We start from the raw sequence: 13787 nt of genomic DNA, 5'->3' as shown, positions 1-13787 counted from the left end.
TCACCTGCTAGATAAGAGATTTTGCCCGCTCGGTTTTCCTGCAAGCCAAGACGTTCCGATCGAAACTTTCATCAAGATGAGCCTCCTTGTACTTCTTGACAATCGAAGAAGCGCGAAGCCGATGTGCTCGTTGGCCACCCTTTTTGCTGGAACTTATGCATGCATTGTACCGTCATCTAAGCGAGGCACGCCGCCAACGTCACAATCACGAATCGTGAATCCCGGTTTATTTGATAGCGCCGGGCGTGGGGCACGCGGATTCATGCATTTTCGTAATCTGTTGTGTAACCTGCGCTTCTACTTTCACTCACAGACTGTTATGCTGACCGGTTCGATTGGCCCCGCTTCTCGGTGGTGGAAAAAGCAGAGTCTGTAGCGGAGTGTGAACGAGATCGCCATGTTGCCGCTGTCAATTTCTGCTCGCTTCGCACCCACGCTAGCAACACTACGATTCGTGATTGCAACGCGCAAACACGAAACAGTGGAAGCTGCGAGCGGTGTGTGCCAAGACCGGTACCCATATCTATAGATTGGTCATCGAGGTGGACCAACATTCATGGTTTAGGTTACGCATGGTGCCGGCTTTTGTAAGAAGCTTTATCTGTCTTGCCTTATCGGTGATGGGACAAGTCGACGGAGCCGAGGCGGTGTGCGTTGGCAAGCCGACTCAGACATGGATGGTGAGGAATGTGGTGTGCTGCTCTACAGAAAATCTGTGCCTAGGACATACGCCATGCTCAGAGCCGGGCTGAACAAAGCATGTGAAACCCAGCACTGAGCCACAGCATGAACTGCAAAAGCCACCGCCCTCACTCGTCTTTGCGAAAGCGTATGCGTAGTGCACCATGTACTTTGCTTGTCAAGCATGTCAAGATGTCGTCTGCGATCATCACAGCCTGATGTCGCACCAGGGAGGTCTACGTGATTAGGTCATTTCTCATCTGTATCAAGGCAACGCGCGTGTAGCGTTGAGCTTTGGCGGGGCTGAGTGAGCTGGATGGTGTGCCTTGTACGCAGACGCTGAAGCTTGAGGGCCATCTTCGACGAGTCAGCCTCGTTCCGACGGAGTCGGCTTGTTTCAGGTCGCGAGTGAACACCCTATCGTCATAGAGTGCCGTATACACGACCAGGTCAGCTTGTGAGGCTGGGTAGGCGTGGATGTGAGCACATTCTTGCTGGCTGTCCAAGGCGGACACAATCTGAACTCCAGCCGTCGTCGCCGAGACAAGTAATTCGCGATTGCTCGCACGTCTACCTGGCTTCAGGCAAATCACCGATCACAGGAATGTGTCTCACATGGACCGACAGCCCGATAGTCAAGCACTGGATGCACTGTATGCGACACCGCCCGATCTACCATATCGGTATCAGACAACGGGCAGGATGTCGGCTCCTTGTGTCGAGCCAAGATGAGTCCAGAGCTATTACCTTTGTCGTCATCCACTGCACAACGCGAGACACGTTGCAGCGCGCGAGAGAACGAGCAAGACAGTCAGTCGCCCCTGCCTTTCTCCAGTCTCTCTGAATCCATCCGCAGAAGCGAAAGTTGTAGTCGCTAAGGTAACTTAAGTTAGCAGCTGTACCGTTTTTTGTTTTGTTTTTTTTTCTTTTTTTCTTTTTTTTTTTCCAAAATCGTGAATCACGAATCTTGCCAACTTCTTCACCCTCACACTCGCACAGGCCCCGATGCCGCAAATCGCGAGTGGACCAAATGCAACGTTGAATATTTTGGAATGCTCGGCCCTCGATCGGGCTTGCTAAAAATGAGACGAATGAGAATGCTGCGATCGATCAAAGCTTGCCAGCCTCGATGCCGCGAGTCTGGAGCTTCTTTTTGAGGAGCTTCGCAACCTCATCGATGTACTCCATAGTGCTGTGTCAAGAAAGAATGCGACGGAACCTCGTGTAAGCAAGCGTGACGGCGCCAAAATAACATACAGGGAGGAAACCCGAAATTGAAAAACTTACGTGACGTAGTGCTCGCGCTTCATGCCCTTGCCGTGGTAGATCAAAGCGAGATCCTTGGTCATCTTTCCGGCGCTGATAGCATCAAGACATGCCTCTTCAAGAGCGTTGGCAAAGTAAATCAGGTCGTCGTTCTTGTCGAGCTTGCCACGGAAGGCAAGACCACGAGTCCAGGCGTAGATGGATGCCACTGAGTTGGTCGACGTCTCGTTGCCCTTCTGGTGCTCACGGTAGTGACGGGTGACAGTACCGTGCGCTGCTTCGGCCTCCATGATGTCGCCATCGGGTGTGATCAGCTCGCTCGTCATCATTCCGAGCGATCCAAATCCTTGCGCGGTGATGTCCGAGATCACGTCACCCTGAACAAGACAAAGATCAAGCAAACGAAAGTACAAGTCACGTCAGTGCTCTGATACGCCGTCGACACGGATCCGCACCGCCATACTTACATCGTAGTTCTTAAGCGCCATGAGGAAACCGCCGTCAGACTTGATCATCTGTGCAACCATGTCATCAATGAGACGGTGCTCATACCAGAGACCCTTGGCCTCAAAGTCCTTCTTGTAGATGGTGTCGTAAAGGTGCTGGAAAATGTCCTTGAATCGACCGTCGTATGCCTTAAGGATGGTGTTCTTGGTCGACATGTACAGCGGGATGTTCTTTTCGAGTGCCATCTTGAACGACGAGTGGGCGAAACCAGTGATCGACTCGGTGGTGTTGTACATGGCGAGACCCGATCCACCACCCTCGGGGTAGTTGAACACCTCCCACTTCTGACCTTGCGAGCCGTCGGAAGGCGTAAACTCCATAGTAAACTTGCCCGCCTTGTCGACGGCAAAGTTCTGGCAGCGGTACTGGTCACCAAACGCGTGACGACCGATGACGATGGGCTTGGTCCAACCGGGAACCGGGCGAGGGAGGTCGTCCAGGACGATGGGCGCACGGAACACGGTACCGCCAAGAATGTTTCGGATGGTGCCGTTCGGCGAGAGCCACATCTTCTTGAGGCCAAACTCCTTGACACGAGCCTCGTCGGGTGTGATGGTAGCGCACTTGACACCCACCTTGTACTTTTTGATGGCCTCGGCAGCCTCGACGGTGACCTGGTCGTCGGTAGCATCACGGTGCTCCATACCGAGGTCGTAGTACTTGAGCTCGATATCCAAGAAGGGAAGAATGAGGTCCTCGCGAATCTTGTGCCAGATGATACGCGTCATCTCGTCACCGTCGAGCTCAACGACAGGGTTGGAGACCTTGATCTTGGCTGGCGGGGCCAAACCACGTGGACGAACGATGGACATGGCGGGCGGGCAGATGCGAAGGGTGGACACGCAAAGGTAGAGATCAGGATGAAGACGTCAGTAAAGGAGAAGAGGTGGCCGGGAGGGAGATAGAAATCCAGGAACGGCGAGGTGGATTCGACAGATGGAACGAAGTCTTATTGCCAATTGACTGAACGCGCGTTCGGCCCAGATTCGCAAGAAATAGCGCACTTGAGCCGTCACTTCCGGCGCGACAAGATGCCGGAAGCCTAAAAGTGACGTTTAAAAATTCAATGTTTCGTGTTTTAAAGGTTGACTGCTGTCAAATCGTAATGGTCGAATTGGTGGTAATTCGACCAAAATCCAACACAACAACGGCAAAGCATTTCCACTATTCCTGTCTCCCCTCGCTCAAGCCAAACAAGATTCGGCCATATGCGCCACCCAAAACAGATAACGTTAGGAGTGTCGGTTTAATGATATAGCCAAGATCCTGAAAGATCGCCTGCAGAGATGTGCATGGCCGGCTGGTAGGCTGGCACATTGCACATCTATCGTGCCTGCCAGTCAGCCCGCCAGCTAGTCCGAGCGAATGGGAGTAGGATAGATCCCTGTCGCTCGTAATGCAGGCTAGCCGAATGCGCAATAAAGCACTGGAAAAGGTTGAGCGGCGTGCAAACGGCGTACAAGCATGGCAAAAAATCCTAGCTAGGGCGGAGTAATGTACGAGGAATTGGCTCTGAAGAGACATGTAAAGCTGGACGCACTTACCTGGGGCAGTCATTGTGGTGGAGAAAAGACGGGTGTTGACACCGAACGAGAGAGAAGAGTTGGTGGTGGCAGTGGCAATGCGAGCGGAAGCCAGAAACGAGACGTTCTGGAATGCAGTGCGGGTGTTGGGGCTGCGAGCGACTCGAGACGAGAAGGTCGAGTAAGAGCGGGCGGAAGAGGCAAAGACTCGGGCGGAAGCGTTTGTGCTGAGACGAGCCGTGGACATCTACTTGCGGGCAATGAGGATGTTGAAAGGATGGTGGTCAGTAGGACGGACGCGAATGAGGATGAGGATGATGACAAACAAAATTGTTGAAACGAGTCGGTTGAGTGATGAGACGACGCAAGGATAAAAGGCGGCAAATGGAGCGGACGCCAATTCGGAGGGATTTGCAAAGGGTTGAGAAGAAGGGCGAAATCGGATGGGGTCGAACCGAGCCCAAGGCAAACCAAGGTGAACGAGAGGGCCAATCGTGAATGCGACAACGCGGATTGGATGGTGCGAGTCAAATCAGGATCAAGCAGGGAAGAACATCAGCAAGACGAGAAAAGGCCGAATGGTGGCCGATGTGGTCAAAGGTGGGGGCAGCAAGTCAACAGCCAGGCGCAAGCACGGCCGCGCGGCAGCAAGGGGTGGAAAATAGTTTTCGCAGTCACAAAGCCATGTCGCCGTCCAATGAGCCAGCGCGGAAAGATCCGTCGTCGCAAATCAATCAGATTGATCAATCAGCAAAATCGGTAGCGCGCGTGGCGGAGGTTACCGGGCATACAGTCACCCAACCAGAAGAAACCAAGAAAAAAAAGCAAACCAAAGCGTGCGCCGCGTCAAGGCAAAACAGCCGCGGTTGCAGCCGAAAAAGGCGACGTAGAAGACGCGGCGGGAAAAGCAGGACGTGTTAGAGCGAGATGGTGCCAGTCACCATCACAAAAAAAAGGGTTCGGATGCGAAGAAGGATAATGAAAAGCGGAAAGCCGCCCCATACAAGAAGTCAGTTGGAGACGATGATCACGATGGTCGATCGCAAACATCGCCAACGTTGCATGTATCGACGGTAGCGAATGGCAGCAGAGGTCAGACGGAGCAGCATCAGCCGAGCCGAACGCAGTCATACGGTAGAGTTGCGTGCCAAGATGTGCATCAGCGTGGTTTCCGGTGGACCAAGGGAAAGTTGTACGATGCAAAACGAGTCGAAACGGATCGAGTAGCAGACCGATTGTGAAGTTTTGAAGTATCATGCAAGTTTCATGCGAAGATACGAGGTGAAAGATATAGCAGTGTCAAAGATTGTGAGTCAGTGTGTTCACAGGTCGTCCAAGTTGCTCGCCTCGACATTGAGGAAGAAAAGGGCTGCAGAGCCGTTCCAGCTGGAGATTTGATTGGTCTCCACCATACGTTTCGATGTACAGTGTCATCCAGCTGGCGCTGCGTCGAAATAGAGCTGTAGAGGAGATAGTGAGAGCTACATACCGTGAAGAAAAGTCAATGTCGACAACACGAGAGATCCAAGGAAGAGGGTAGATGTGGGTAATACTGTAGCAGTTAGCTGCGACAGTCGTCTTCTATCTCGAAGATGTCAAGAAAAGTGCAGGAAAGAGCTAGAGGACGGTGATGATGATGATGGTAGGCACAAGCGTTGACGAGGGGCAGCGACGACAAGGACGACGAACTCTCAGGCTCTCTCGGTCAAGTGGAATCACATGTGGAGACTTTTTTGTTTTGTTTTTTGGGCTTTCTTCTGAAACCTGCCAAGCGTGAAGGTTGAACCGCTTGTGCTGCTGCATGAACCGACACCAGGTTGACTCGACGAGTCACAGTGAAAGAACCGCGTTCGTTGCTGATTTGTGCGAATCATGTTCTTATCGCTGCAGGCGGTTGCACAAAGAGATCTGATTTGTTTTTTCGCTGATAATTCGTGATTCGTGACGTGAATCCAGTCGTGAGTCTGACTCGGTCCCGTCGGTCGGTCATGGAAGCGGACGTTTGATCGGCCTTTTAAAACGGTCTAACATATATGAAAAGCAAATCTGAATCACGAATCACGAATCCCGCGTGCGTGCCTTGCCTGTGCCTCCACAGGCATGCTGAATCTCACTCACACGGCCGAATAAAAGCCAAATCAAGAAATGCGCACTGTTTCCATCGTAGCTTGGTGATTTCACGAGTCGTAATTCACTCACATTTGTGATTCACGATTCACGATTCACGATTCACGATTCACGATTTGCGGAGAAGAGCCATGAGCAGTCGTGAGTGAGTCTCTCTCATCTGCGTTTAGCGAACGGCTCTTGCTTTCGCTTGGACACTCCATCTCGCCACTCGCATCGCTCACATCGCATTCAAAGTCGTTGTTTGGCGTCATCGCTATTGAAAAGCGCCAGCAGAAGAGCTACTGATACTGTGCAAAGCAAAACTTTCAAGTCGACAAGCAATACCATCAAGATGAACGTCAAGCCGCACAAACAGTCCATGTCGGAGCTCAAGCTGCGCAGACTAACAGAGCACAACCAGCGTTTGAAAGAGGACCTGGAGCGACCTCGAATCCGTGTCTCAGAGGCAAGTCAGAGGTGAGTGCTTCCCGTTGGGGCGCTTGCAAAGTGTCGTAGTCAGCTTGCGATGTCGTCTTTTTGCACAGCCTTTGGGACCGGTATGCATCATTAAAGAGTAGCTTCCATTGACTGTATGCCTTCTGTTCTCTTCCATGTCAACTCCGCCAGTCTGATCAACTACTGCAAGAGCACGCGCGACTATCTGGTGCCATCCGTGTGGGGACCCGTCAGCAAGGGCGAAGACCCGTATGCACCCGCCGGTGGAGGATGCAACTGTGTTGCCATGTAGATTCGGCTTCCACATTGCCCCGCTCGCGCTCTTGTTTCCTCTGATTCTCATCCGTTTAGAAGCCTAGCTTTGCGCTGCACGCCAAAAGCAAGCTTCCTATATCCAAACCGCATGGACGTACACGCTCTTTATTCTTTGGCTCTTGTTCATTTGGTTCTGTTACGCTTCGGTATCTGCATGTCTCTCGCATTTGGCACTCAATGACAGTCTTGTGTCTTGTTTCTCACTATTTTGAACGTGCTGAATGCTGTGCTGTGACCAGCGCGCGTGAGCCCATGGCGATACGTGCTTGTGCGAGATGCAAGGGTGATGATCTCAGCAGAATCCGATGGAAAAATCCACGCCAGCTGTGGCTGCCCACATGCTCCGTGATCACGAGCAGCCCAAGTTTTTCAACTCGCTTCACGACCACGATTAACTATCTTGGATATACCCACGCATTCTTGGATCTTGACCATCTTTCGCAACTAACGCTTCGCAACCAAGCTTGGACTTCGATCTTGCAAGAAGTGCCTCATTGGAGCGTAACTCTCACGTTGCGCGCAGTTTGGCATCTATGATTCGATCTCCAACATGACAATATCCGACTCGTTCTGGTCTTTTGCGCGACACGATGCATCATGGACGTCAGTCGCGTCATCTTCGAAGGCTGGAAGGAAAACGGCTGTGTTTACGCGACAATACATCGAGACGATTGGCGGCGGTGCGAACAGGCATGAATTCAAGCATCGCGTACGCGGAGATGCTCGGCTTCCTGTGGAGCTCATCGTGGACATGGTGCTGTTGGCTGCGCACGAGGTTTGCCTGAATGGCCAAGATGAGCGTTCCAAGCGGCTCTTAGAGCTGGCGAGAGTCAGTAGAGCCTGTCATCGCGCAGTGCTGTCCATGTTCCTTCTGCCCCAGCTGTGTCTTTACGGGTTGCACCAGATTCGCTCTTTCGCCGTATCGCTTGATCAGGATCGCGTTGGAATCCGAGCGTTGGCTCGAACGAGGGTGTATAGCTTGACCGTGCGCGCATGCAGCCAGCCCTGGATGGAGCACGGCTACGGTCCCGCGCTGTTCGACGCCTCGCAAGCGCAGATGCTGTTTGAAAAGGATCTGCTTCCATTCGTCCGCATCATTCTCTCGCATTGCCACGCACTAGAGACTCTGCACTTGGAAGGCGTTCCACGCGGACTACAGCAATGTTTTGCACAACTTCCCAATAGGCTCAGAGCGTACAGCTGTTTGATGGGGCATTACGGTGGAGACCTGCATCGCGACTTTTGGCTCGCGCAACGGTGGAGCAACTTGGAGCATTTGCAGCTCCATGGACCACGATTTCGATTCACGCCAAACACAGCCACTATGCTGGCTTGCCTACCCAAGCTCAAGAAGCTCGGTCTGGTTGTTCCAATGGTTGTCACTTCTGCATCATCTCTTCCGATCGAGTCCGAGCTTGGCGCTCAGGCGGAGGCGGTCGAACTCGATCTGTCAGGAAGCATCAACCCGCTTCAGATTCTTATCGATAGATGCTCAACACTTGAAGCGGTATTGCTGGTGGGACATGCCGAGAAGGACTACGTCGGCTATACGGAAAAGTATCGGCACTGGCTTCGCAGCTTACGCCGACGACGACTGGCAGATGCGAGCACTGCCAAGGTGCACTTGCAACTCATCACCGCTCTTCGCCCATCGAGCGTCGCTTCGGATGAAGAGTTCAGTGCAGCTTCGAGGAGGAGGGTGCATCCTTGTGAGGTGAGTGCATGGATCATGGGACGTGCACAACGCGACTTGCATTGGTTTGACGATGAAGAGTGCGGCAAGCAAAGTAGAGCCATGGATGGCGAATTGGATTACTGGAAAGAAGCGTTCGAGCTGGCTGAGCACCCGTCGAGCTCGTCGTCGACAGCTGCCTCTACAGCTACCACGTCAGCACTCATGAGCCGCACCGGCAGCAACACGCCCTCTTGGATCGCCGCCGCTTCTCTCGCACAGCAGCAACACACAAGAGCGGTCGACGAGGCGATCCACGCGGTCGATATGCTATCGGACGACGATCCACACGCGAGCTTGCAAGAAATCGTTTGATGATCAACATACGCAAATGCTTCCGATAGAGATCCTCTTCGAGTCGTCAGTCATATGAGCGTGCATCAGAACAAATCGTGAATGTCATCGACGCCAATCATCCGAGCTCGAGCTAAAAAGAGTTTCGCCGTACACAAGACACGATCAAGTGCTCGACACTCACGACTTGTGCCTGTGACGGTGGCGGTGACTCGTTTTGAGTCCAACTCTCTTCACAGTAGTCGTGAGTGATTCGTGATTAGGGCGCGTGACGACTCGGAGATGGCCGAGACGGTCATGCACATACGCGCCTCGTCCTCGCCCAACCGCGCTGTGCTTGGCCTAACGTCATACAGCCTCTTATCGGGACTGTCGCCGACAAAGTTAGCAAAGCCGAAGATCCGATTCGAAATGGCCTGCGACGCGTTTTTGCATTTGCACTTGCACAGGCACTTGCACAGGCAGCTGCCACGAGAAGCTTAATCGAGGCGGTGGTCGGTGCGTGGTGGGCAGAGGATAGTGTTTGCCAAGTTACTTCGCAACTGTAATCGTGATTGACGATTGTTACACGTTATCGTGTGCCTGAGTGTTTGCTCTTGCTCGCACCGGTTAATCCGAACAATCGCGTTTGGCTCTTGGCTTGGCGGAGAATTTCCTCGAGACTCTTAGCGTGCAAGAGCCCTGAACCATGCGTGGTGTTTGGTTGCAGCTTGGACGAACAGAGGCGGAGTGTAACACGGAATCAAATTTGATCACGGACGTGTGTCCACCACAGTCGTACATTTGGGCTATGCTCGTGGTTTGGGTTGCATCGCTTCTTGTTCATCTAGACCATCAACAAGTTTGACTCTGGTAGACTCACGACCAAAGACTTGAAAATATGTCCAACGTAGACCTTGACTCGCTGCCGGTGCAGTTCAAGCAGGCGGTCGAAGCGATCCGTGCTGCCGTACCGGCCGAATTGGCGTCTCCGAAATGGGGCATCATTTGGTACGTCTAGGAAGCTCGTTTGGTTTTGCGCACTCTAGTTGATCGTACTGACGACCATTGGGATTTGCTTGACGCTTGCAGTGGGTCCGGGTTGTCCGGTCTGGCATCGACGCTGGAATCGGCGGTACATGTGCCATATACGTCGATTCCAGGATTTGCGGAATCCACCGTGCAAGGCCACACGTCGTCGCTTGCGTTTGGATATCTCAGTACGACGCCGTCGAAGCGTGTGGCGGTAGTGGCGTGTTTGGGACGATTCCACACGTACGAAGGACATTCGGCGGCAACGTGTGTATTCCCAACACGCGTGATGAAGTTGCTCGGTTGTCGGGCACTGGTCGTAACTAACGCGGCGGGCGGACTGAACGATACGTTTCAGGTGGGAACGATCATGTCGATTCACGACCACCTTTCGCTTCCCACTTTGACGGCGACTAATCCGCTGATTGGAGCCAACATTTCGGCTCTGGGGCCTAGGTTTCCGCCCTTGTCGAATGCGTACGATCTCGAACTGCGTTTGGCTCTCTATCGCGCTGCCGAGAAGCTGTCGCTGCTCGACTCGCTCGCCTCGGGAACGTACGCCTACGTGCTCGGTCCATCGTACGAATCGCGTGCCGACGCCAACTTTCTCAAGAGCGTAGGTGCCGACGCCGTTGGCATGTCCACCGTCCCCGAAGTCATCGCCGCTGCGCACACTGGTCTGAAAACGCTTGCCATCAGTCTGATCACCAACAAAGTGGTCCTCGAACCCCACTTTGACTTTCACTCGGCACTCAAAGCCGAAAAACAAGGCGGCGAAAAACTCGAACTGATCGTCAACCGACTAATCCAATCCGATCAAGCCGCAGCAGCCAACCAGGAAGAAGTTCTCCAAGCTGGTGCAAACAGAGCCGACGATATCCGACGTCTCGTCGCAGAAGTCATTTGCTCCACTCCGGTCTAGACAGCTGATTCTTGCTTTCCCCCTCCCTCCCCCCCCCCCCCCCTTTTACCCTTACCGACCCCTCGCAACGCTCAGGCGCAACTGCCATCGCATCGCAACGAGTTGCTCAGTGCCAGTCTCGGCATTCAGATCCAATGTGCACTCACACCTCACAAGAGACAGTCAGCTGTAGCATGCGCATTGTGACTCGACAGAAACAAAACATGGTATACAGCGAGGTGCAAGTTAGGTTGAAAGTGTGGCGAGCTGTGGCTATGAAATGCAAACGAGATTGAGCTCGCGCAGCGCATCAAGACCGTGCACTGGTGGGAACAGATTGCAATGGAGTGCTGGTGGTGACTGCCGATGCCGACATGGACTTGGACGCTGCTGTCTGAGGTGATGATGCTGTGGATGTTGATGTTGGTACCACGGGTGCTGGAGCTAGTGCTGATGTTGGTGGGGCTGGTGCTGCTGCTGGTGCTGGCGCTGGCGCCGATGTTGGCTCTGCCGAAGCTGTTGTCGGCACTGGCGCTGCTCTCCTGAAAAAGGCAGCTGCACCGGGTGTAGCAATGCCACCGGCAGCTTCCACTTTTTCTAGACGCTCGATTTGCTGGTCGCGCATCTTGTCCTGCCATTTCTGCAGTTTGCTCGTCTCGTGCACGGGGAAGCCAAAGATGCGCGGTCGGTAGCGTTCCACCTTGGCGGCAGCAGCGGCTGTTGAATTGGCGGGTGCAGCATTGGATCCGGGAGCGCCAGCGGCGGCACTGGCGCTTGCACCGGCCACTGCCGACGACGACGAGGCAACTCCGGAAAGCGATGAGCCGTTGGCTACACCGCCTGTACCGCCTGCACCGCTTGGGACGGACATGATCGAGTCGTCAACATCTGCGTGTTCGGCGTGCGAGCGTGCATCGAGTCGGTGGTGTAAGGAGGAAGTGAGCAAAAAGGGCGATTGCGCGGTGGGCGATTTGGAAGGCAAGACGTTGGGATAGACCATGAAGAGCATGTGCGGGAAGGTGCTGCCGAAAAAGGCGCCGTCAATGGTACCGTGACGGCTACTCTTGGGCGAGTAGATGTCCTCGCATCGTGGACAGAAGAGCTTGACGGCCTTTTGGAAAGGATTGTCGCTGAGACCGACGGGAAGCAAAGGTTGTTGATAGCAGAGCACGCGAGGGCAACGGCCAAAGTCGGCGCGCTTGTACTTTTCGAGCATCTTGGCCAAGCCGCGAGTGGTGATGATGTAGCGTGCATGTACGAGGCCGTAGAGCAGCTTTGCCTGCGCTTCGACCGAGTCGCGAATCGATTCCGAGAGATCGCCTTCCAGCGAGTCGGTGATGAGATCAAGCGCATGTGGGTAGTGCTGCACTTCAGCATTGAGACCTGTGAGGTTGAAGCGGTCGAGGATGTAGTCTTCGTCGACCTCGCAAAAGTACTCGTTGCCCTTTGTCGAGAGGAACCAGGTGACCCACGAGTTGGCTGCGTAGTCGCTGCTCGCTTCGGTGAGATCGTCCATCATCTTTCCAGATATAGCTTGCAAGCCGTGTCGATGCTGCTGCGTGTGTGTAGCAGGATGATCGAGGCAGAAAGATGCGTGAGAGCGAGAGAATAGGTGTTCTGGAAGGCAGAAATGCGCTTGCACGTCGCTAGCGCTGAGACAAGCGCGAGTTGCGATGGGAGTGGATCAGCTGCTCCTGTTGTATCGATGACTAGACTGCGGTTTCGCCCTTGTTCACTTGTGCTTCTGTGAGGGAAGCTCTGATTGATCACAGAGGCTTGAATCGATGATGTCGGAGAAATGTGGATGTCTTGTCTGGCAAGTGCTCACGAGATCGATGTCCTCAAAGGTTGGACGAGGTTGTCCGTCTGGGTGAAGAGTGCAGCGCCAGGGATCCAACAAGTGGAGATACGACCGAGAGCGAAGATGAAGACGATGCGCAGAAAGCCAAGCGAAAGAAAGAGAGGTGTGTGAGAGAGAGTCGTGAGTGTGTGTGGAGCGCAAATTCAGTGAGCAAAGAAAAAGAGTTGAGAGTTGTCAGTCAGAGTCGTGCAACAATCCATCACGAATATGAGCTAAGATTGCCATTCGTGATTCGTGATTCGTGATTCGTGATTCACGATTTCACCAACATACAGTCGTGAGTATTCACGCACGAGTTGATTCGAGGATCCGCGTCTCGAGGCGGCTGTCTGTTGCCTGTTGCCTGTTGCCTGTTGCCTGTTGCCTGTCGCCTGTCGCTTGCTTGATGATTTGCGATGGAAAATGAGACAAATCCCAGACGAGACCACAGCCAAGCAGACAGTCAGAGTTGGTTGAAATATTCACGATTCACGATTTGTGTGATCAGACCACATTCGCACATGACCCACGACCGTGATAACCTAACTCACTCAACTGTGAAATATTTTTTGATTTGTTGCAGTGTGAGTCACGAGTTGCTTCGCGAATGCAGCGACGCGCTTCTGAGGTGTCGATCGATCGGGGTAGTTGGAAGCATGCGAGACAAGACACGATCCGATACGATCGTTCTTGTCCGTTCCTGATCGTGATTTGTTGCACCGAGCAAAGCCGCTCCGTTGAGGAAATGCGCGAAATTCGCCGGTCAAGTTTGAGCAAGCCGAGAGACCCCAACACACGATAACTTTAGCTTGGTGCTTGCTGCTTGGGAATACAGTCTCTGCCTCTCGAACTGACATGCGCCGAGTGAAGGCGGATAGAGCCGTGGCTCATTCGTGATTCACGATTGACCTGGTTCAACGCATACTGAAGCTGTCTTAACAGTCCAACAACGTTAGCACGTAAGTCGTGAGTGCAAACCCAAGCACGTTCTTGATCATGCCCCGATGTTGCCGCTAAATGCGAGATGGCAGCGACAAGCTTCGATACTGTGACCGTCGTCTAGACATGTCCTTCTGCGTCCTTCTTTGTACAGCTAGCTGCAATGACAATTTGCAGATCGTGTAGTTCTGCAACGACATGCTTTCGAGACCA

General features: G+C 53.3%; 5 protein-coding genes across 6 annotated transcripts; 3 read left to right on the top strand and 2 right to left on the bottom strand.

Annotated features, from left to right (window-relative positions):
* Positions 1-1791: 1791 nt before the first annotated feature.
* On the bottom strand, positions 1792-4224 carry UMAG_06111 (the record flags this gene model as incomplete). 2 transcript variants are annotated; one of them, XM_011394156.1, is made up of 4 exons in its annotated part: positions 1792-1873; positions 1969-2324; positions 2415-3229; positions 3999-4224. In XM_011394156.1, 4 exons carry the CDS (start codon positions 4222-4224, stop codon positions 1792-1794), a joined length of 1479 nt encoding a protein of 492 aa, XP_011392458.1. The 2 variants fall into 2 exon arrangements, with proteins under 2 accessions (XP_011392458.1, XP_011392459.1); XM_011394157.1 differs by lacking the exon at positions 3999-4224 and having other exon boundaries at positions 2415-3266.
* Positions 4225-6438: 2214 nt separating this feature from the next.
* Positions 6439-6834, top strand: UMAG_11209 (putative guanine nucleotide-binding protein subunit gamma; the record flags this gene model as incomplete). Its single annotated transcript, XM_011394188.1, has 2 exons — positions 6439-6563; positions 6714-6834. The coding sequence occupies 2 exons, from the start codon at positions 6439-6441 to the stop codon at positions 6832-6834; spliced, it is 246 nt and encodes an 81-aa protein (XP_011392490.1).
* A 573-nt stretch (positions 6835-7407) lies between these two features.
* On the top strand, positions 7408-8904 carry UMAG_11208 (uncharacterized protein; the record flags this gene model as incomplete). The annotated part of the gene is made up of 1 exon (XM_011394187.1): positions 7408-8904. The coding sequence occupies one exon, from the start codon at positions 7408-7410 to the stop codon at positions 8902-8904; it is 1497 nt and encodes a 498-aa protein (XP_011392489.1).
* An 859-nt stretch (positions 8905-9763) lies between these two features.
* On the top strand, positions 9764-10816 carry UMAG_11207 (uncharacterized protein; the record flags this gene model as incomplete). Its single annotated transcript, XM_011394186.1, has 2 exons — positions 9764-9873; positions 9955-10816. The coding sequence occupies 2 exons, from the start codon at positions 9764-9766 to the stop codon at positions 10814-10816; spliced, it is 972 nt and encodes a 323-aa protein (XP_011392488.1).
* Positions 10817-11105: 289 nt separating this feature from the next.
* Positions 11106-12314, bottom strand: UMAG_06107 (uncharacterized protein; the record flags this gene model as incomplete). The annotated part of the gene is made up of 1 exon (XM_011394155.1): positions 11106-12314. One exon carries the CDS (start codon positions 12312-12314, stop codon positions 11106-11108), a length of 1209 nt encoding a protein of 402 aa, XP_011392457.1.
* Between the last annotated feature and the right edge of the window lie 1473 nt (positions 12315-13787).

This window comes from Mycosarcoma maydis, chromosome 21 (genome assembly GCF_000328475.2).
Source record: "Mycosarcoma maydis chromosome 21, whole genome shotgun sequence".
In the NCBI taxonomy this organism is placed as follows: Eukaryota; Fungi; Basidiomycota; class Ustilaginomycetes; order Ustilaginales; genus Mycosarcoma; species Mycosarcoma maydis.
This window is presented reverse-complemented; position numbering and strand designations above follow the sequence as displayed.